Source organism: Salmo salar, chromosome 12, assembly GCF_965601325.2.
Source record: "Salmo salar chromosome 12, fSalSal1, whole genome shotgun sequence".
Lineage (NCBI taxonomy): Eukaryota > Metazoa > Chordata > Actinopteri > Salmoniformes > Salmonidae > Salmo > Salmo salar.
The window spans coordinates 99,454,948-99,478,126 of record NC_138302.1 but is presented as its reverse complement, the minus strand read 5'-3'; the positions used below and the strand labels follow the sequence as shown (position 1 = coordinate 99,478,126).

The following is a 23,179-nucleotide window of genomic DNA, read 5'->3' as shown; positions in this document are numbered from 1 at the left end:
TAACTTTTACTGTTTGAAACTGGTTCCTTGGTTCCCCAACAAACTAACACGGTCCAAACACACCAAGACAGTCGTGAAGAGAGCACGATAAAACCTATTCCCCCTCAGGAGACTGAAAAAGATTAGGCATGGGTCCTCAGATCCTCAAAAAAGTTCTACAGCTGCACCATCGAGAGCATCCTGACTGGTTGCATCACTGCCTGGTATGGCAACTGCTCGGCATCTGACTGTAAGGCACTGCAGAGGGTAGTGTGAACGGCCCAGTACATCACTGGGGCCAAGCTTCCTGCCATCCAGGACCTCTATACCAGGCGGTGTCCGAGGAAGGCCCTAAAAATTGTCAAAGACTCCAGCCACCCCAGTCATAGACTGTTCGCTCTGCTACCGCACGGCAAGCGGTACCGGAGCACCAAGTCTAGGTCCAAAAGGCTTCTAAACAGCTTCTACCCCCAAGCCATAAGACTTCTGAACATCTAATCAAATGGCTACCCAGACTATTTTCATCGTCTGCCACCCCCCGCCCCCCCCCCCCCCCCCCTCTTTTACACTGCTGCTGCTACTCTGTTATTATCTATGCACAGTCACTTAAACTATAACTACATGTACATATTACCTCAACTAACCGGTGCCCCCGCACATTGCCTCTGTACTGGTACCCCCTGTATATAGCCTGGTTACTGTACTGCTGCTATTTCATTATTTGCTATTTACATTTTTTACTTAGCTATTTTTTACTAAACATTTATTTTTCTTAAAACTGCATTGTTGGTTAAGGGCTTGTAAGTAAGCATTTCACTGTAAGGTCTACACCTGTTGTATTCAGCATTTCACTGTAAGGTCTACACCTGTTGTATTCAGCATTTCACTGTAAGGTTGTACACCTGTTGTATTCAGCGTATGTGACAAATACAATTTGATTTGAACATTTTGATTTTGATTTTTTTTTACCCAATAACCAATCAATCAAACAGACATAATCCTCTTGGTACCTGGGGAAACATAGTGCCTGGACAATGCTGCCGGTCTTGGCCTGCTTTTTTTTCGCTTCTAGACTAGTGGATGTTTTGTGTGTGTGTGTGTGTGTGTGTGTGTGTTAAAACTATTTTCCCCAAGAAGACACCGCTATTACTCACATCCCAGGTCAATCTCAGCATCGTTGTTCAAGTCTTCCTCATCGTCGGCATTGAGCAGCCGGGCCACCGCTTCATCTGAAGGAGAGAAGTCGTTACCTCCATCCTCCTCTCCGTCTCCTTCCTCGATCAGCTCGGCCAACAGCGGGTCTGTCTCCAGGTCATCCATGTCATCATCATCATCATCATCATCATCATCCGTCAGAGTCTTCATCATCATCTTGATCCTCCTGGTGGGAAGGCGACACATTTTGAACACAAAGTGAAACAGGATGAAATATTCAACAAACAAACATCAATATATTTGAACACAGTTAACACAAAGGTGTTTTAGTGATGGGCTAGGATAGGAACAAAAGTTCTGGTGTGTAACCCAGTGGGCTTTCAGAACACTGGGCAGTATGGGTTGAAATGGAGTGACTGGATATTAGGAACACTAGGAGAGAGTTGATGTAGATAAGATACGGAAGTTAGACTGAGTTTAGTAGAGACTAAAGTTAGACTGAGTTTAGTAGAGACCAGAGTTAGACTGAGTTTAGTAGACTAAAGTTAGACTGAGTTTAGTAGAGAGAAGGACAGCATCTCTTACCTGATCTTCATCATCCTCTCCCTCCTCAGCTAGTCTCTGTCTCCCCACTTCATACAGGCGACACACTGTGTCCATGTTGATAGAGTCCTGGTTCTAAAGACGTTAGAAGAACACACAGCTTGAGATGAACTGCTGACTGACAGAGAGGACTACACTTCCTACATTCTACTCTTTAGAAGAACACACAGCTTGAGATGAACTGCTGACTGACAGAGAGGACTACACTTCCCACGTTCTACTCTTTAGAAGAACACACAGCTTGAGATGAACTGCTGACTGTCAGAGAGGACTACACTTCCCACGTTCTACTCTTTAGAAGAACACACAGCTTGAGATGAACTGCTGACTGACAGAGAGGACTACACTTCCCACATTCTACTCTTTAGAAGAACACACAGCTTGAGATGAACTGCTGACTGACAGAGAGGACTACACTTCCCACATTCTACTCTTTAGAAGAACACACAGCTTGAGATGAACTGCTGACTGACAGAGAGGACTACACTTCCCACATTCTACTCTTTAGTTTCTTTTTGAATGTCTATTTGGGACACAGATCAAGAGCCAGAGTAGAACAGAAAGCAATAATATGGCACCATCGGGGAGCATGGCACCACCCTAACCCATAAGTAAGAATATGGGACACAAACAATACAGCTCATTCTTCCTACATGATAACAACCATATACTGATGGAATGGTCAGAGCAGAGATAGAAGACACCACTTGGAATATCAGCAACGGAAATAAAACCAGGAAGTTTACCTCGATGACGGCCAGGTAGCAATCCCTAGTGTCAGTACACAGGTCAAAAATATTCCTCTTCACATCCACGGTAGCTGAGGGAGAACATACAACCAGAAGTTAACTTCAGCCACAAAACAAATCCCAATGTTTGACCTATGACCTTTAAAAGTCGTACCGATGGGTTTGTAGTCGGTGGCGTCAAAAGTTCTGAAGGATGAACCAAAGGGACTCTTCATCTGTTGGTCCATCACATCATCCTCCTCATCAGCCTGGAGCATGGCTCCGTACATGACCGTAGCGTTGTTGTTGAACACTCCTCTACACTGGTCCAGGGCAGGCACAGTGTGGAGGAGATGGAACGTTCTCAGGTCCCACTGGCATAGCTGTCAAGGTGACTGTCACTCCCAAATCAATGTTCATATCCCGGGGCTGTTTTTACTGATATGACCTGGATAAACTCAGGCCCTAGTTATAAAGGATCAAATTAGATCTCACCTGAGTTTATACACGTCTGGCGATATTCATAATAAAAGCAACAGGATGTGATATCCCAGGAGCATTTTTACAGATTTAAAAAAAAAAAATCGTTAGATTTGCTCTGTTAATAAAAGTGAGCATTAAATGTATTGCAGTGAGTTGCAACTGTTCTTTCTGTTAATAAAGTTGTCCATAATGTTATATGTTAACCAAACAGGAAGGAATAAGGACCAAACAGGAAGGAATAAGGACCAAACAGGAAGGAATAAGGACCAAACAGGAAGGAATAAGGACCAAACAGGAAGGAATAAGGACCAAACAGGAAGGAATAAGGACCAAACAGGAAGGAATAAGGACCAAACAGGAAGTAATAAGGACCAAACAGGAAGTAATAAGGACCAAACAGGAAGGAATAAGGATACAATCTCTGTGTTGATGATGACCTCGAGGCGGTTGGGATGGAACACGCCGCTGATGTTCATATTGAACTTGTCAAACTTGTGGATGGCCTGAGCAGAGCGCACGTCCCACATGACCCCGTCATTCAGCACCAGGTCGTCGCTAGGGTTAAAGGTCGCACAGTTCCTCTTGTAGTTGTTGGCCAGGCCAGGGTCATTAAGGGTCAGCAGCTTCTGACCTGTCTGGATGTCATAGATCTGGAGAGGACACAAAAGAAGGTGAAATTAACATCGTAAGCTTGAGAAAGCCGGTGCTGGAAAAAAACAGAGGATGGATTAAAAAAATTATTTAAAAAAAACAAGAGGCCAGCTCACTGCTCGTAGGAAGCACCATTACACCAAGACGGGCCTCTCGTTTCATTATTCATACATCGGTGTAGGAAAATATAAATGACACACTTCCAGTGGTTTTAAGACAGTGCTGGAGTAAAAAGAATAAGTTGAGCAACACGTGACAGAGAAGACAAGGTGTAAAACGAAGAGATGGAGTCGACTTACATGAGCTACTTGGTCCTTGGTGCCAATCACTCTGTCTTGTGACAGTTTACTGAACTCTACATAATGGTCGTCCAAGAAGGAATGCCTGAAACAGAGACAATCACGATGGATGTTTGTTTGTGAAAGCGGTCTATAAGGAAATGACTAAACAGTTCAGACTACGGCTCGGAGTGAGACTAACTTCATCTCGAAGACAGACTGCATACTCCAGAGAGCTGACAGAGGGACACTCCACGAGGCAGACGTCAGGAGCAGAGAACCATCCTAAAAAAATACAGGAGAGATGAGTGTTGGAAGAAGAAGAAAAGCCAGTCTACCACTGAACACACTATTGAGGCCTGCTACGGTGATTACTGATAATAGAAAAATATTTCAGAAATACATTGAATTGACTGATTTGACGAATAGAGCTCAAGCTGTGACAGCTGCAGCTGGCGTAGTATCATTATTACCGCTGGTCGTCGTAGTATCATTATTACCGCTGGTCGTCGTAGTATCATTATTACCGCTGGTAGTCGTCGTAGTATCATTATTACCGCTGGTAGTCGTCGTAGTATCATTATTACCGCTGGTAGTCGTCGTAGTATCATTATTACCGCTGGTCGTCGTAGTATCATTATTACCGCTGGTAGTCGTAGTATCATTATTACAGCTGGTAGTCGTAGTATCATTATTACCGCTGGTCGTCGTAGTATCATTATTACCGCTGGTAGTCGTAGTATCATTATTACCGCTGGTAGTCGTAGTATCATTATTACAGCTGGTAGTCGTAGTATCATTATTACCGCTGGTAGTCGTAGTATCATTATTACCGCTGGTAGTCGTCGTCGTAGTATCATTATTACAGCCGGTAGTCGTCGTAGTATCATTATTACCGCTGGTCGTCGTAGTATCATTATTACCGCTGGTAGTCGTCGTCGTAGTATCATTATTACCGCTGGTCGTCGTCGTCGTAGTATCATTATTACCGCTGGTCGTCGTCGTCGTAGTATCATTATTACCGCTGGTCGTCGTAGTATCATTATTACCGCCGGTAGTAGTCGTAGTATCATTATTACCGCCGGTAGTAGTCGTAGTATCATTATTACCGCCGGTCGTCGTAGTATCATTATTACCGCTGGTCGTCGTAGTATCATTATTACCGCCGGTGGTCGTCGTAGTATCATTATTACCGCCGGTAGTAGTCGTAGTATCATTATTACCGCTGGTAGTCGTAGTATCATTATTACCGCCGGTAGTCGTAGTATCATTATTACCGCCGGTAGTCGTAGTATCATTATTACCGCCGGTAGTCGTAGTATCATTATTACCGCCGGTCGTCGTAGTATCATTATTACCGCTGGTCGTCGTAGTATCATTATTACCGCCGGTCGTCGTAGTATCATTATTACCGCCGGTCGTCGTAGTATCATTATTATCGCCGGTCGTCGTAGTATCATTATTACTCGCCGGTAGTCGTCGTATCATTATTACCGCTGGTAGTCGTCGTCGTAGTATCATTATTACCGCTGGTAGTAGTCGTCGTAGTATCATTATTACCGCTGGTAGTCGTCGTCGTAGTATCATTATTACTGCTGGTAGTCGTCGTATCATTATTACCGCTGGTAGTCGTCGTCGTAGTATCATTATTACCGCTGGTAGTAGTCGTCGTAGTATCATTATTACCGCTGGTAGTCGTCGTCGTAGTATCATTATTACTGCTGGTAGTCGTCGTATCATTATTACCGCTGGTAGTCGTCGTCGTAGTATCATTATTACCGCTGGTAGTAGTCGTCGTAGTATCATTATTACCGCTGGTAGTCGTCGTCGTAGTATCATTATTACCGCTGGTAGTAGTCGTCGTAGTATCATTATTACCGCTGGTAGTCATCGTAGTAGTTTAGTAGTAGCAGCAGCAGTACAGTAATAGCAGCAGTAGTACAGTAGTAGCAGTAGCAGCAGTACAATAGTAGTAGTAGAACAATAGTAGTAGTAGAATAGTAGTAGAATAATAGTAGTAGTAGTATAATAGTAGTAGTAGTAGTAGTAGTAGTAGTAGCAGCAGCAGTAGCAGCAGCAGCAGCAGTAGTACAATAGTAGTAGTAGTAGTAGCAGTACAATGGTAGTAGTAGTACAATAGTAGTAGTAGTAGTAGTAGCAGCAGCAGTACAATAGTAGTAGTAGTAGTAGTAGTAGTAGTACAATAGAAGTAGTAGTAGTAATGGGTTTAAGCTGGGTGAAACCCATTGGTATTAAGCTGGGTTCTGGTGAAGAAGACGTTTAAAGTAGTCGACATTAAAAATGGTGAAATACATCAAAAGATCTGTTTTATTTTGAGTTCTGGTATTTGGCTACCGTGGTAACGTACAGAAATAGCTCATCCTTGGGGCGATTCGTCTTGATGGTGGCAATGTGGGCCCACAGCTTGAACCCCGGGCATTTCTCCTTGTTAGGTCACAAGTGATTGGAAATACAATCTTTGAAAGCTCATGCCCCTCACCCCTTTCACGAGTCCTGAAGTTCGGTACATACGTCCCTCTCCTAACAAGGAACAAATTTGCCTCAAGGACCCATAAGATCCGCCATGGATTTTCCACCATTTCGAAGTTTGTTAAAAACACTTAAAACGCTACTCCGTTGTACTGGAGTAGAAGACATTTTAAAGTGGTCAACATTAGTGAAAAAAAATGAATTGAAAAAAAAAATCTATAAAGTTACATAGATATTATTTTTCATGATGTAACTTAACGTATCGTTTTGAAAATATCACAATATAATATTTGCGCTAGTTAGCTGTACCAAAACGCCAATACGTTTCCCTCATAGCTTGTCCTCCATCTTCTTTTTAAATAGGGAGCTAATTTGTTTACAGCACTTTTATGATTGATCATTTTTGCATGGCTCTCTATTGTCCCTCTGCAGCAGACCTCAAAAGCATATCGCATGACCGGTTTGATTTTGAGTTCTGATATTTGGCAGATGTGGTAAGAAGTAAACAAGATATCATCCAAGGGTGGTGTGTCCAATTCGTCCTGATGGTGGCGCTGTAAATCTTGAACCTGGGCATGGGTTCGTGCAGCTATATTTTTTAGATGCAGTAGTAGTATGATTATTACCATTGAGCCGTGATGATTCCAGGTGAGTGACGGCTCTAACCATCCATCAATCTACATACCCGTGAGGGCTCCAGGTGAGTGATGGCTGAAGTATGACAGCTGTAGCTAGCCTCCTCCTGACCGCTGAACACGTTATAGAGCTTCAGGTGTCCTGTACACGTCCCCAGCATCAGGAAACGCTCGCGGGCTGAGAAGGCACAGCAGGTGAAACCACTGTCGTCCTCCTCAGCCTCCCTGAACACTGAGATGGGCCGGAACCTGGGGGAAGAGACATCATGAAGGGGTTAGCTAAAGAGATGGAGGGAGAGAGAGAGAGGAGAGGAACAGCTAGCAACAGAAAGAGAAAGTAGAGGGTACCTAACAGATCTACAAGGAGACACGGGCCAAAATCTGGCTTGCAGACCACTTTCTTAAACTGCATAATAATAAAAAAATATTTATTTAACTAGGTAAGTCAGTTAAGAACAAATTCTTATTTTCAATGACGACCTAGGAACAGTGGGTTAACTGCCTTGTTCAGGGACATAATGACAGATTTTTACCTTGTCAGCTCGGGGATTCGATCCAGCAACCTTTCGGTTACTGGCCCAACGCTCTAACCACTAGGCTACTACTATCTAGAATGTACTGTTTAGTAAAATCCAACGCAATAAGTAACAAATATCAGCATACTAGGCTCCTCCTGCTGAGAATGAATCATTTTATGTGTAGTTGCGTTGATTCCCGGCCACTCAGCTGACTATCAGCTGTTGGGGGTCTAGAAAAAGCTAAATCTTCCTCAAGAAAAAACAAGAAAAAAAAAAAAGCACTGAACTGTACTTTGATAAAAAGCCAACTGAGTATGACATCCTGGCATTTAAACATACAAAATGTTCTACATTTCACATACTATACTTTCTCTGTTGGCATACCCAAAATGCCTACTGTTTAGTACACGGCCAGAGGCTTCATCTCAGTAGTTTAAAAAAAAAAAGTGTCTTCTTCTCCTCCTTTGAAGGAAGTGAGGAAATGAAGGTAGCCACGTCAGACTATTGACATAAACCCCTGGATGAAATGGCCTGGATGTAATGCGGGCCGGGGGGCCATTCTGAGGATAGGTGAAGCCTACCTGCTGAAGATGAGATGTCTGTCCAGGCAGCCCCCATCCACCCCTCCATGTTTAGGATACAGCACCCTGCTGGTCAGTCTGGAGGTGAAGTTAGTAGGGGCCTGGCACCTCTGCTTGGGCTCTGGGCATTGGTGGGGTGTGAACAGGGAGAAAGGGGGGCAGGTAGTCACCGGGTTCCTACACCTGAAATAAATGGTTTAAAAATACATCAGAAATTAGTCAATAAGCATTTGTTGTTTAATTGACTTGCTGAGTTTAAATAAATGTAAAATAAATTGTAACAAACGTAAAATAAATATTACATTTTATTGGACAAGTACACATATTTTGTAAATACTTATGTTCGTAGCACCAACAGTGCAGTAATAACGAACAATACAAGTATCAAAAATGATTTACGAAATACAGAAAATATACTAGTCCGAAATATATATAAACAGTGCATTCGGAAAGTATTCAGACCCCTCTTTCTACATTTTGTTACGTTACAGTCTTATTCTAAAATGGATCAAAATACATTTTTTTTTAAAGTCCTCAATCCACACACAATATCCCATAATAACAAAGTAAAATCAGGTTCTTAGACATCGCAAATTTATTAAAAAAAATACAAAACTGATATATCATTTACATAATCAGACCCTTTACTCAGTACTTTGTTGAAGCACCTTGGCAGCGATTACAGCCGTGAGTCTTCTTGGGTATGACTCTACAAGATTGGCACACCTGTATTTGGGGAGTTTCTCCCATTCTTCTCTGCAGATCCTCTCAAGTTATGTCCGCTTGGATGGGAGCGTCACTGCACAGCTATTTTCAGGTTTCTCCAGAGATGTTCAATCAGGTTCAAGTCCGGGCTCTGGCTGGACCACTCAAGGACATTCAGAGACTCCAACATAGTCTTGGCTGTGTGCTCAGGGTCGTTGTCCTGATAGAAAGTAAACCTTTTCCCCAGTATGAGGTCCTGAGCACTCTGGAGCAGGTTTTCATCAAGGATCGCACGGTACTTTGCTCCGTTCATCTTTCCCTCGATCCTGACTAGTCTCACAGTCCCCACTGCTGAAAAACATCCCCACAGCATGATGCTGCCACCACCATGCTTCATCGTAGGGATGGTGCCAGGTTTCCTCTAGACGTGACGCTTGGCATTCAGGTCAAAGAGTTCAATCTTGGTTTCATCAGACCAGAGAATCTTGTTCTCATGGTCTGAGAGTCCTTTAGGTGCCTTTTGGCAAACTCCAAGCGGGCTGTCATGTGCCTTTTACTGAGGAGTGGCTTCCTCCTGGCCACTCTACCATAAAGGCCTGATTGGTGGAGTGCTGCAGAGATGGTTGTCCTTCTGGAAGGTTCTCCCATCTCCACAGAGGAACTCTGGAGCTCTGTCAGAGTGACCATTGTGTTCTTGGTCACCTCCCTGACCAAGGCCCTTCTCCCCTGATTGCTCAGTTTGGCCGGGCGACCAGCTCTAGGAAGAGTCTTGGTGGTTCCAAACTTCTTCCATTTAAGAATGATGGAGGCCACTGTGCTTTTGGGGAGCTTCAACGCTGTAGAAATGTTTTGGTACCCTTCCCCAGATCTGTGCCTTCGACAAAATCCTGTCTCAGAGCTCTACGGACAATTTCTTCGACCTCATGGCTTGGTTTTTGTTCTGACATGGTGTGAGACCTTATATAGTCAGGTGTGTGCCTTTCCAAATCATGTCCAATCAATTTACCAAAGGTGGACTCCAATCAAGTTGTAGAAACATCTCAAGGATGATCAATGGAAACAGGATGCACCTGAGCTCAATTTCGAGTCTCATAGCAAAGGGTCTGAATACTTATGTAAATAAGGTATTTCAGTTTTCGCTTTATGATTATGGGGAAAAACATTTTTTTTTAATCCATTTTACAACAAGGCTGTTACGTAACAAAATGCAGAAAGAGTGAAGGGGTCTGAATACTTTCCGAAGTCTGATGGTGTCAACATAAATGTTAAATAAAATGTTAAATAAAAAAATAAAAGTATTCAAACCTGGCATGCTGCTCCCTGAGGTACTCTGTGATGATGCTGTCCAAGGCAGGTGGGGAAGGCAGGTGTCTGTCCAGCTGTTTCTTCATGGCAGGACTCTGGCTGAATGCTCCGTGGTCCGACTTCTGTCTCAGCACACTGGAGGGCCGTTTCCCACTGCTGCCACCAAGTCCAGTCCCAGGGCTACAGAGGACAGAGGAGCGCTCCCGCGTGAACAGGATACGCCCGAGCTGAGGCGAACCATGGGGAGGTGGGTCGTGGGGGGTGCAAGGAGGCAGGGAGGAGGAGGGGCGTGGCGTCTGGACCAAAGAAGACGAAGATGATTGGGTCACCGCAGTGAGGCGAGCAGCCACTACCACTCCTCCGTTGACCATGCCCCTTGGGGTTCTGGGTAACACAGCGGATGAAGAGATGGGGGGAGGAGCTACAGAGACTGCCGGGTAGAGCGAGGGGGAGGAAGAGAGGGGGATGGAGAGGGAGAGTGGGCTGCAGGGGAGATTAGCCTCCTTGGTGAGGGCTGAGGCGGTATCCTGGAGTCCTTTAGCCACCAGGTGGTTCCTGATGAGCAGCAACAACTCCTTCTCAGGAAAGGAGATACGAGACTGGGCCACAACGTTAGCCCTCTGGAGCCGGGCCAAAGACACGTCTGTCCCTATCAACAAGGGTTTACCTGAGGAAAACAGACGTATTATGAAAAGAAAGATGTACCCTTTTGTCCTAGTTGTTTATACTAGCGTTCATTTTTTAATCAGGGACGGGACGACATCAGTATCGTAATATTTTTCCCCCCATGTCAAAAATTAAAAACACACACAGACCAAACTATTTGGTCCTTTAAAAACCTACTGTATGTAAAACATTGTGTGCTAAAGCTTGGAAAATAAATACATGTGACTTTCCAACAATAAAGAAGTTTAAAATGTGCTTTTTGGCATCGTGCCGAACCTACATTTAAAAAAATCTCTGATTTATGTTTTCCGTATTGTATTGTTACCTCGTATGAAACTGGCAAATAAAAAAAGTGTGTCTGTTTTGTTTTTGAATTTGATTTGATTTACCCGACACCCTCTCGATGAGCTCGGCAGAATAACGGCAGAAGCGGCCGTGTTGTGAGCGTTTGTCCTGCAGCACCGGTTCCTTCATCAGCTGTTGGATGTGTGAGGAGGAGAATAGAGGCAGCTTGGAGATGATCTGTCTAACAGCCCTGGAGCGAGACAGACCAACCAGAGCCTTACAAGCCAGCGCTCGAATCAGGTCTGCATCCGTGATGGGCATCTTGACCGTCAGTAAACCAAGGAGTACCTGGAAGAATAGTTTCATTACAGAATAAAAAAAAAAAAGAGAGTTTTAAAATGTTTGAGGATCAACGAGAAGCCTGTCTTTACTGCATTACCGTAATTTCCGGACTATTAAGCGCACCTGAATATAAGCCGCACCCACTGAATTAAAAAAAATATATATATTCTGAACATAAATAAGCCGCACATGTCTATAAGCCGCAGGTGCCTACCGGTACATTGAAACAAATGAACTTTACACAGGCTTTAACGAAACACGGCTTGTAACAAAAAATGTAAAATTAGCAGTAAGCTTTAGTTGCCTTTTTGCACTGAGTCAATTCCTCACGCTGCTGTTTCCAACGTCTTATCATCGACTCATTAAGACCAAGCTCCCGTGCAGCAGCTCTATTTCCTTTTCCAACAGCCAGATCAATCGCCTTCAACTTGAAAGCTGCATCATATGCATTTCTCCGTGTCTTTGCCATGATGAGGGTGACAAAATGACTACCGTAAACAGAATGATGGGAAGTTTGAGAGCGCTCGATTTAATCTAAACAGTAAACAAAAAAGTTGTTTGACCTTAACCCGTTCGGCAATTTCATTGGTCTAATGAAAGCTTCATGCCGCCAAAAAACTGAGCACGTCACAGAATGTGTTTTTTTGGAAGAAAAAAATTGAAAGCGGGAAAAATCCATATATTAGCCGCGTCATTGTTTAAGCCGCGAGGCTTAAAGCGTGGGAAAAAAGTTGCGGCTTATAGTCCGAAATCTACGGTAAGTAACAGAGGAATAAGGCGAAGATGTATTTTACAACGCAATACATACAGTGGGGAGAACAAGTATTTGATACACTGCCGATTTTGCAGGTTTTCCTACTTAAAAATGACAGACCTCTACATGCTTTGTAAGTAGGAAAACCTGCAAAATCAGCAGTGTATCAAATACTTGTTCTCCCCACTGTATACCTACACAGAGGATGCAAGCCACAACCCCTAGGTCACCTACCTTGATGCCGTTGTTGGCCTGGACAACGTTCCACATCTTGGTGAGCACACTCTCCTGGGGGGGGTGATGCAGAAAGCTGCCCATGGAAGTGAGGGTCTGGTCGGGGGCACACACACAGTTGGTGACCACCTGGAGCGCTGACTTCTGGATCTCTGCATCGTTGACAAACACCTCTCCCTCCGCCACCCCCAGGATAATACTCATTCCTAGAGGAGGAACACGGTGAAAGGTAACATTCTTGTCTAACATAGTATTGAGAACAACAAAAATTATAGTCTAGTCACAGGTTTAAGAAATAGATCAGATTCTATAAAACATGTACTGATATAGAAAAGAGACTGATCTAGCAGTATAGATATAGAGAATATAGAGAGACAGCCCTAGCAATATAGATAGAATATAGAGCGACTGCCCTAGCAATATAGATAGAATATAGAGCGACTGCCCTAGCAATATAGATAGAATATAGAGCGACTGCCCTAGCAATATAGATAGAATATAGAGCGACTGCCCTAGCAATATAGATAGAATATAGAGCGACTGCCCTAGCAATATAGATAGAATATAGAGCGACTGCCCTAGCAATATAGATAGAATATAGAGCGACTGACCTAGCAATATAGATATAAAGAATATAGAGCGACTGCCCTAGCAATATAGATAGAATATAGAGCGACTGACCTAGCAATATAGATATAAAGAATATAGAGCGACTGCCCTAGCAATATAGATAGAATATAGAGCGACTGACCTAGCAATATAGATAGAATATAGAGCGACTGACCTAGCAATATAGATAGAATATAGAGCGACTGACCTAGCAATATAGATATAAACAATATAGAGCCGTGGTCTCTAACCTTTGAGTGAAGATCACTTCAAGTCAGAACCCCTCTTTGGACACTGTGTTAACTAACCTCCAGACGAGCTTCAATGCCAAACAACTCTCCTTCCGTGGCCTCTAACTGCTCTTAAAGGCAAATAAAACTAAATGCATGCTCTTCAACCGATCACTGCCTGCACCTGCCCGCATCACTACTCTGGACAGTTCTGACTTAGAACACGTGGACAACTACAAATACCTAGGTGTCTGGTTAGACTGTAAACTCTCCTTCCAGACTCACATCAAACATCTCCAATCCAAAGTTAAATCTAGAATTGGCTTCCCATTTCGCAACAAAGCATCCTTCACTCATGCTGCCAAACATACCCTCGTAAAACTGAACATCTTACCGATCCTTGACTTCGGTGACGTCATCTATCAAATAGCCTCCAACACTCTACTCAGCAAATTGGATGCAGTCTATCACAGTGCCATCCGTTTTGTCACCAAAGCCCCATATACTACCCACCACTGCGACCTGTATGCTCTCGTTGGTTGGCCCTCGCTTCATACTCGTCGCCAAACCCACTGGCTCCAGGTCATCTACAAGACCCTGCTAGGTAAAGTCCCCCCTTATATCAGCTCACTGGTCACCATAGCAGCACCCACCTGTAGCACGCGCTCCAGCAGGTATATCTCACTGGTCACCCCCAAAGCCAATTCCTCCTTTGGCCGCCTTTCCTTCCAGTTCTCTGCTGCCAATGACTGGAACGAACTGCAAAAATCTCTGAAGCTGGAGACTCATATCTCCCTCACTAGCTTTAAGCACCAGCTGTCAGAGCAGCTCACAGATCACTGCACATAGCCCATCTGTAAACAGCCCATCTATCTACCTCATCCCCATACTGTATTTATTTATTTATCTTGCTCCTTTGCATCCCAGTATCTCTACTTGCACATTCATCTTCTGCACATCTACCATTCCAGTGCTTAATTGCTATATTGTAATTACTTCACCACCATGGCCTATTTATTGCCTTAACTTACCTCATTTGCACTCACTGTATATATACTTTTTGTTTTATTTTGTTCTACTGTATTATTGACTGTATGTATGTTTATTCCATATGTAACTCTGTGTTGTTGTATGTGTTGAACTGCTTTGCTTTATCTTGACCAGGTCGCAGTTGTAAATGAGAACTTGTTCTCAACTAACCTACCTGGTTAAATAAAGGTGAAATTAATTAAAAGAATGCTAGCAGAGATCTACCACTCAGATTATAATTCTTTTTAAAAATGATTAAAAAAAAAACATGTCTCAGCAACATTTATTAAAAACAGTTCTATAGCAACGAGGTTTGTGCAGTAGGATAATAGGCCTAATACATTATCACTGCATTTTGGCTATTGCCCTGCCAGTTAGGTGCTTCCTTCCCAGACCATTTTGAAATGATATTTCATGTGAGGTATATGATCATGTGTTGTATTACTTATGAGTCACAGCTGAGTGAGCATAATAATTAGCTTCTCTTTATTTGACTGGACTGATTGGTCCGTCTGATTGGTCAGTCTGAGGGGAGGCAGGGAGGGAGCAGCGATGAGGCTGCCTCTCACCCGACTCACCGTCTCTCCGCTGATAAAAGGGGACACAGTTTTCCAGCTGACGGTAAAACTCAAGACACACGCTGCTTTATTTCTACCTCGTGCACCAATTCATGTTGTTACTCCTACGACCAGAGAAAGTTAAATACTCCTCTTAAGAAAAAATAAAAAGACACGCTGCTAATAACAACAACCAGTGTTTAACTTGGGATGAAAGAACAGCAGCAGGTCGGTCCATTCGACTGGGTTCACGGAAATTCACTCATTATATTACGCAATAGAGACCTATTATCCACCGTTAAGGCTTCATACACATTTTTCCCATGACTTCTCCATAACTTGACTACATTTTCACGACTATTATTATAGCTTACATAAAAATAATTTTTTTTTTAAAAAGTTGACATTTTTTGACGCTGGAAGACTTCTGCGTCTGAACCCATCTCTTGATCAAGGCACTTAACAGCCCATAAAGTAGAACTGCACTGTTAGTCACGTGGTCAACATGTGGTCTAGACTCAATCTGGAGAGATCCTGGCTGTGCAGACTTAACCTTTTGATCCAGCCCTGAAAACACCCCAAGTCTGCTTATCAAGATCCTGTTGAGCAGCTGACGTTAAGGCTACGATGTGGTTAGAGCAGGGCAGGAACAAAAGCCTGCACATCCAGTAGCTGTCCTGGAGGATGGTTGCCACCCTTGATAATAAAATAACCGCAACATAACAACCAAATACTTCTGTCTTCACAAAACGATCAAATCAATGAGTCAGGTATCAATTGGATACTTCAAAGCAAGGTATCCAACTAGACATGTTATATATAAAGGCTCAAATATTCATGTTTCAGGGGAGATCAACACACAGCAAGTTCATTTGTCAATTTGGCTATAATAATAATTTTTACGTTGTCGCAATTACATGGTTACTGTTTAATAGAGGGGAAAACCCTGCTTTATTTAAGCTATCTGCAGTGCTGGTGTTAAGGCGACAACGACATTAACGTTTAGTTAGCTACAGTTAACTAGCGAGATAGCCAACGCAAAACAACTTGTAGCAGTTATCTCGCTAGTCTGTCTCATTATTTTCTACCTGCTGCTGAAATGTCGCTCCCCCTCCTCTCAGGCAACGACCCCCACACACACACACACACACACACACACACACACACACGGGTCATTTCGATAATGGCTGATATGTAGATTTTTAAGTGATTGATAACATTTACAGGTGTGCCTTCATGAATTACATTAAGAAAAATAATGAAACTTATTGCCATAACTTGTCATGACCTTACAAAGCCTCGTTTGACAACTTGGGTCAGCCGCATTGTGAGCGTTCAGGCTGGCGCATTTTCAATCTCCAACAGCCTAATGTGAAAAGCACAGATTCACAGACTAGCTGCAAAGAAACATCAACAAAGCAGACCAAGGAAATGCTATTCAATGCAGATCCAGCATTCATTGTGCTTCGATCAACCTTTTTATGCGTTGGTGTGTGAATCTGGGCCGGCGACACGCTGTTGCTTTATAGCCTGTAAGCAACTAGAGATGGCAGTGCGGCGCTGCGGACATCTCCGGCCCAGGTCAAGTACTTTTTAAAATGTATTTTCTATTTAACCTTTATTTAACTAGGCAGGTCAGTTAAGAACAAATTCTTATTTACAATGACGGACTAGGAACAGTGGGTTAACTGAGTTTGTTCAGGGGCAGAACGACAGATTTTTACCTTGTCAGCTCGGGGGATTCGATCTAGCAACCTTTCAGTTACTAGTCCAACGCTCTAACTACTAGGCTACCTTCCATACTGATGAAAACGCAAACCTATCAAAACACTTTGCTACTCATTTATTGCAGCTGCAGTGCTGGTTGTAGCGTAAGTGGAAGTAGGGAGAAGGTGCATTTTTTGGCTTATAAAAAAACTAAAAAAAACATTGACATTGCTGAACAACAACTTAAACATGAACTTACTCAGAAAAACAGCCGCTCTGCTGTATTCGTTGAGTCATAGACGGTAAAAAAAAAAAAAAGCCTTGAGTGCACAGCTAAGTTGATACTGTGAGATTTCAAAACGTGAAATAGTTAAAAACAAATGGGAACACTTTGCCTTCCTGGCACTAGGCCCGTTTAATCAAGCGCACCTGCCGCCAACAGCAAGAAATGAATAAAAAAATTGGAATACAAGGCTTTATCATTGGGTTTTTACAGAAATGTTTGGTGATCGACTAGGAATGCCTTGGAGATCGACCAGTTGGTGATCATTGCTCTACAGAGACTGACCTAGTAGTATAGATATAGAGAATCTAGAGAGACTGACCTAGTAGTATAGCTATAGAGAATCTAGAGAGACTGCCCTAGTAGTATAGATACAGAGAATCTAGAGACTGCCCTAGTAGTATAGATAGAGAATCTAGAGAGACTGCCCTAGTAGTATAGATAGAGAATCTAGAGAGACTGCCCTAGTAGTATAGATAGAGAATCTAGAGAGACTGCCCTAGTAGTATAGATAGAGAATCTAGAGAGACTGCCCTAGTAGTATAGATAGAGAATCTAGAGAGACTGACCAAGTAGTATAGATATAGAGAATCTAGAGAGACTGCCCAAGTAGTATAGATATAGAGAATCTAGAGAGACTGCCCTAGTAGTATAGATATAGAGAATCTAGAGACTGCCCTAGTAGTATAGATAGAGAATCTAGAGAGACTGCCCTAGTAGTATAGATAGAGAATCTAGAGAGACTGCCCTAGTAGTATAGATAGAGAATCTAGAGAGACTGCCCTAGTAGTATAGATAGAGAATCTAGAGAGACTGACCTAGTAGTATAGATAGAGAATCTAGAGACTGCCCTAGTAGTATAGATAGAGAATCTAGAGAGACTGCCCTAGTAGTATAGATAAAGAATCTAGAGAGACTGCCCTAGTAGTATAGATAGAGAATCTAGAGAGACTGAGCAAGTAGTATAGATATAGAGAATCTAGAGAGACTGCCCAAGTAGTATAGATATAGAGAATCTAGAGAGACTGCCCAAGTAGTATAGATATAGAGAATCTAGAGAGACTGCCCAAGTAGTATAGATATAGAGAATCTAGAGAGACTGCCCTAGTAGTATAGATATAGAGAATCTAGAGACTGCCCTAGTAGTATAGATAGAGAATCTAGAGACTGCCCTAGTAGTATAGATAGAAAATCTAGAGAGACTGCCCAAGTAGTATAGATATAGAGAATCTAGAGAGACTGCCCTAGTAGTATAGATATAGAGAATCTAGAGACTGCCCTAGTAGTATAGATAGAGAATCTAGAGAGACTGCCCTAGTAGTATAGATAGAGAATCTAGAGAGACTGCCCTAGTAGTATAGATAGAGAATCTAGAGAGACTGCCCTAGTAGTATAGATAGAGAATCTAGAGAGACTGACCTAGTAGTATAGATAGAGAATCTAGAGACTGCCCTAGTAGTATAGATAGAGAATCTAGAGAGACTGCCCTAGTAGTATAGATAAAGAATCTAGAGAGACTGCCCTAGTAGTATAGATAGAGAATCTAGAGAGACTGAGCAAGTAGTATAGATATAGAGAATCTAGAGAGACTGCCCAAGTAGTATAGATATAGAGAATCTAGAGAGACTGCCCAAGTAGTATAGATATAGAGAATCTAGAGAGACTGCCCAAGTAGTATAGATATAGAGAATCTAGAGAGACTGCCCTAGTAGTATAGATATAGAGAATCTAGAGACTGCCCTAGTAGTATAGATAGAGAATCTAGAGACTGCCCTAGTAGTATAGATAGAAAATCTAGAGAGACTGCCCTAGTAGTATAGATAGAGAATCTAGAGAGACTGACCTAGTAGTATAGATACAGAGAATCTAGAGACACTGACCTAGTAGTATAGATACAGAGAATCTAGAGACTGCCCTAGTAGTATAGATACAGAGAATCTAGAGACTGCCCTAGTAGTATAGATAGAGAATCTAGAGACTGCCCTAGTAGTATAGATAGAGAATCTAGAGAGACTGCCCTAGTAGTATAGATAGAGAATCTAGAGAGACTGACCTAGTAGTATAGATAGAGAATCTAGAGAGACTGCCCTAGTAGTATAGATAGAGAATCTAGAGACTGCCCTAGTAGTATAGATATAGATAATCTAGAGAGACTGACCTAGTAGTATAGATATAGATAATCTAGAGAGACTGACCTAGTAGTATAGATATAGATAATCTAGAGACTGACCTAGTAGTATAGAGAATCTAGAGACTGACCTAGTAGTATAGAGAATCTAGAGACTGACCTAGTAGTATAGATATAGAGAATCTAGAGACTGCCCTAGTAGTATAGATAGAGAATCTAGAGACTGCCCTAGTAGTATAGATAGAGAATCTAGAGAGACTGCCCTAGTAGTATAGATACAGAGAATCTAGAGAGACTGACCTAGTAGTATAGATACAGAGAATCTAGAGACTGCCCTAGTAGTATAGATAGAGAATCTAGAGAGACTGCCCTAGTAGTATAGATAGAGAATCTAGAGAGACTGCCCTAGTAGTATAGATAGAGAATCTAGAGAGACTGCCCTAGTAGTATAGATAGAGAATCTAGAGAGACTGCCCTAGTAGTATAGATAGAGAATCTAGAGACTGCCCTAGTAGTATAGATATAGATAATCTAGAGAGACTGACCTAGTAGTATAGATATAGATAATCTAGAGAGACTGACCTAGTACTATAGATATAGATAATCTAGAGACTGACCTAGTAGTATAGAGAATCTAGAGACTGACCTAGTAGTATAGAGAATCTAGAGACTGACCTAGTAGTATAGATATAGAGAATCTAGAGACTGACCTAGTAGTATAGATATAGAGAATCTATAGAGACTGACCTAGTAGTATAGATATAGAGAATCTATAGAGACTGACCTAGTAGTATAGATAGAGAATCTAGAGAGACTGACCTGGTAGTATAGATAGAGAATCTAGAGAGACTGCCCTAGTAGTATAGATAGAGAATCTAGAGACTGCCCTAGTAGTATAGATAATCTAGAGAGACTGACCTAGTAGTATAGATATAGATAATCTAGAGAGACTGACCTAGTAGTATAGATATAGATAATCTAGAGACTGACCTAGTAGTATAGAGAATCTAGAGACTGACCTAGTAGTATAGAGAATCTAGAGACTGACCTAGTAGTATAGATATAGAGAATCTAGAGACTGACCTAGTAGTATAGATATAGAGAATCTATAGAGACTGACCTAGTAGTATAGATATAGAGAATCTATAGAGACTGACCTAGTAGTATAGATAGAGAATCTAGAGAGACTGACCTAGTAGTATAGATAGAGAATCTAGAGAGACTGACCTAGTAGTATAGATAGAGAATCTAGAGACTGCCCTAGTAGTATAGATAGAGAATCTAGAGACTGCCCTAGTAGTATAGATAGAGAATCTAGAGAGACTGCCCTAGTAGTATAGATAGAGAATCTAGAGACTGCCCTAGTAGTATAGATAGAGAATCTAGAGACTGCCCTAGTAGTATAGATAGAGAATCTAGAGAGACTGCCCTAGTAGTATAGATATAGAGAATCTAGAGAGACTGCCCTAGTAGTATAGATAGAGAATCTAGAGACTGCCCTAGTAGTATAGATAGAGAATCTAGAGAGACTGACCTAGTAGTATAGATAATCTAGAGACTGACCTAGTAGTATAGAGAATCTAGAGACTGACCTAGTAGTATAGATATAGAGAATCTAGAGACTGACCTAGTAGTATAGATAGAGAATCTAGAGAGACTGCCCTAGTAGTATAGATAGAGAATCTAGAGAGACTGCCCTAGTAGTATAGATAGAGAATCTAGAGACTGCCCTAGTAGTATAGATAATCTAGAGAGACTGACCTAGTAGTATAGATATAGATAATCTAGAGAGACTGACCTAGTACTATAGATATAGATAATCTAGAGACTGACCTAGTAGTATAGAGAATCTAGAGACTGACCTAGTAGTATAGAGAATCTAGAGACTGACCTAGTAGTATAGATATAGAGAATCTAGAGACTGACCTAGTAGTATAGATATAGAGAATCTATAGAGACTGACCTAGTAGTATAGATATAGAGAATCTATAGACTGACCTAGTAGTATAGATAGAGAATCTAGAGAGACTGACCTAGTAGTATAGATAGAGAATCTAGAGAGACTGACCTAGTAGTATAGATAGAGAATCTAGAGACTGACCTAGTAGTATAGATAGAGAATCTAGAGACTGCCCTAGTAGTATAGATAGAGAATCTAGAGAGACTGCCCTAGTAGTATAGATAGAGAATCTAGAGACTGCCCTAGTAGTATAGATAGAGAATCTAGAGACTGCCCTAGTAGTATAGATAGAGAATCTAGAGAGACTGACCTAGTAGTATAGATAATCTAGAGACTGACCTAGTAGTATAGAGAATCTAGAGACTGACCTAGTAGTATAGATATAGAGAATCTAGAGACTGACCTAGTAGTATAGATATAGAGAATCTAGAGACTGACCTAGTAGTATAGATAGAGAATCTAGAGACTGACCTAGTAGTATAGATATAGAGAATCTAGAGACTGACCTAGTAGTATAGCTATAGAGAATCTAGAGAGACTGACCTAGTAGTATAGCTATAGAGAATCTAGAGAGACTGACCTAGTAGTATAGCTATAGAGAATCTAGAGAGACTGACCTAGTAGTATAGCTATAGAGAATCTAGAGAGACTGCCCTAGTAGTATAGCTATAGAGAATCTAGAGAGACTGCCCTAGTAGTATAGATACAGAGAATCTAGAGACTGCCCTAGTAGTATAGATATAGAGAATCTAGAGAGACTGCCCTAGTAGTATAGATATAGAGAATCTAGAGACTGCCCTAGTAGTATAGATAGAAAATCTAGAGAGACTGCCCTAGTAGTATAGATAGAAAATCTAGAGAGACTGCCCTAGTAGTATAGATAGAGAATCTAGAGAGACTGCCCTAGTAGTATAGATAGAGAATCTAGAGAGACTGCCCTAGTAGTATAGATAGAGAATCTAGAGAGACTGCCCTAGTAGTATAGATAGAGAATCTAGAGAGACTGCCCTAGTAGTATAGATAGAGAATCTAGAGAGACTGCCCTAGTAGTATAGATAGAGAATCTAGAGAGACTGACCTAGTAGTATAGATAGAGAATCTAGAGAGACTGACCTAGTAGTATAGATAGAGAATCTAGAGAGACTGACCTAGTAGTATAGAGAATCTAGAGACTGACCTAGTAGTATAGATATAGAGAATCTAGAGACTGACCTAGTAGTATAGATATAGAGAATCTAGAGACTGACCTAGTAGTATAGATATAGAGAATCTAGAGAGACTGACCTAGTAGTATAGATATAGAGAATCTAGAGAGACTGACCTAGTAGTATAGATATAGAGAATCTAGAGAGACTGACCTAGTAGTATAGATATAGAGAATCTAGAGAGACTGACCTAGTAGTATAGATATAGATAATCTAGAGAGACTGACCTAGTAGTATAGATATAGATAATCTAGAGACTGACCTAGTAGTATAGAGAATCTAGAGACTGACCTAGTAGTATAGAGAATCTAGAGACTGACCTAGTAGTATAGATATAGAGAATCTAGAGACTGCCCTAGTAGTATAGATAGAGAATCTAGAGACTGCCCTAGTAGTATAGATAGAGAATCTAGAGAGACTGCCCTAGTAGTATAGATACAGAGAATCTAGAGAGACTGACCTAGTAGTATAGATACAGAGAATCTAGAGACTGCCCTAGTAGTATAGATAGAGAATCTAGAGAGACTGCCCTAGTAGTATAGATAGAGAATCTAGAGAGACTGCCCTAGTAGTATAGATAGAGAATCTAGAGAGACTGCCCTAGTAGTATAGATAGAGAATCTAGAGAGACTGCCCTAGTAGTATAGATAGAGAATCTAGAGACTGCCCTAGTAGTATAGATATAGATAATCTAGAGAGACTGACCTAGTAGTATAGATATAGATAATCTAGAGAGACTGACCTAGTACTATAGATATAGATAATCTAGAGACTGACCTAGTAGTATAGAGAATCTAGAGACTGACCTAGTAGTATAGAGAATCTAGAGACTGACCTAGTAGTATAGATATAGAGAATCTAGAGACTGACCTAGTAGTATAGATATAGAGAATCTATAGAGACTGACCTAGTAGTATAGATATAGAGAATCTATAGAGACTGACCTAGTAGTATAGATAGAGAATCTAGAGAGACTGACCTAGTAGTATAGATAGAGAATCTAGAGAGACTGCCCTAGTAGTATAGATAGAGAATCTAGAGACTGCCCTAGTAGTATAGATAATCTAGAGAGACTGACC

At 41.7% G+C, this 23,179-nt stretch overlaps 1 protein-coding gene across 1 annotated transcript in view; it reads right to left on the bottom strand.

The window, feature by feature from the left end:
• Positions 1-23,179, bottom strand: part of LOC106566213 (DDB1- and CUL4-associated factor 1) — a 45,433-nt gene that overhangs the window by 3,522 nt on the left and 18,732 nt on the right. The window contains exons 14-25 of the mRNA XM_082959509.1: positions 12,393-12,598; positions 11,167-11,410; positions 10,112-10,778; positions 8,102-8,284; positions 7,053-7,251; positions 4,080-4,162; positions 3,899-3,983; positions 3,365-3,598; positions 2,641-2,839; positions 2,484-2,557; positions 1,720-1,812; positions 1,134-1,360 (exon numbers count right to left, since the gene is read on the bottom strand). Coding sequence (XP_082815635.1) covers positions 1,325-1,360; positions 1,720-1,812; positions 2,484-2,557; positions 2,641-2,839; positions 3,365-3,598; positions 3,899-3,983; positions 4,080-4,162; positions 7,053-7,251; positions 8,102-8,284; positions 10,112-10,778; positions 11,167-11,410; positions 12,393-12,598 — 2,303 coding nt within the window. The 3' untranslated portion in view covers positions 1,134-1,324. The remainder of the gene's footprint in view (positions 1-1,133; positions 1,361-1,719; positions 1,813-2,483; positions 2,558-2,640; positions 2,840-3,364; positions 3,599-3,898; positions 3,984-4,079; positions 4,163-7,052; positions 7,252-8,101; positions 8,285-10,111; positions 10,779-11,166; positions 11,411-12,392; positions 12,599-23,179) is intronic.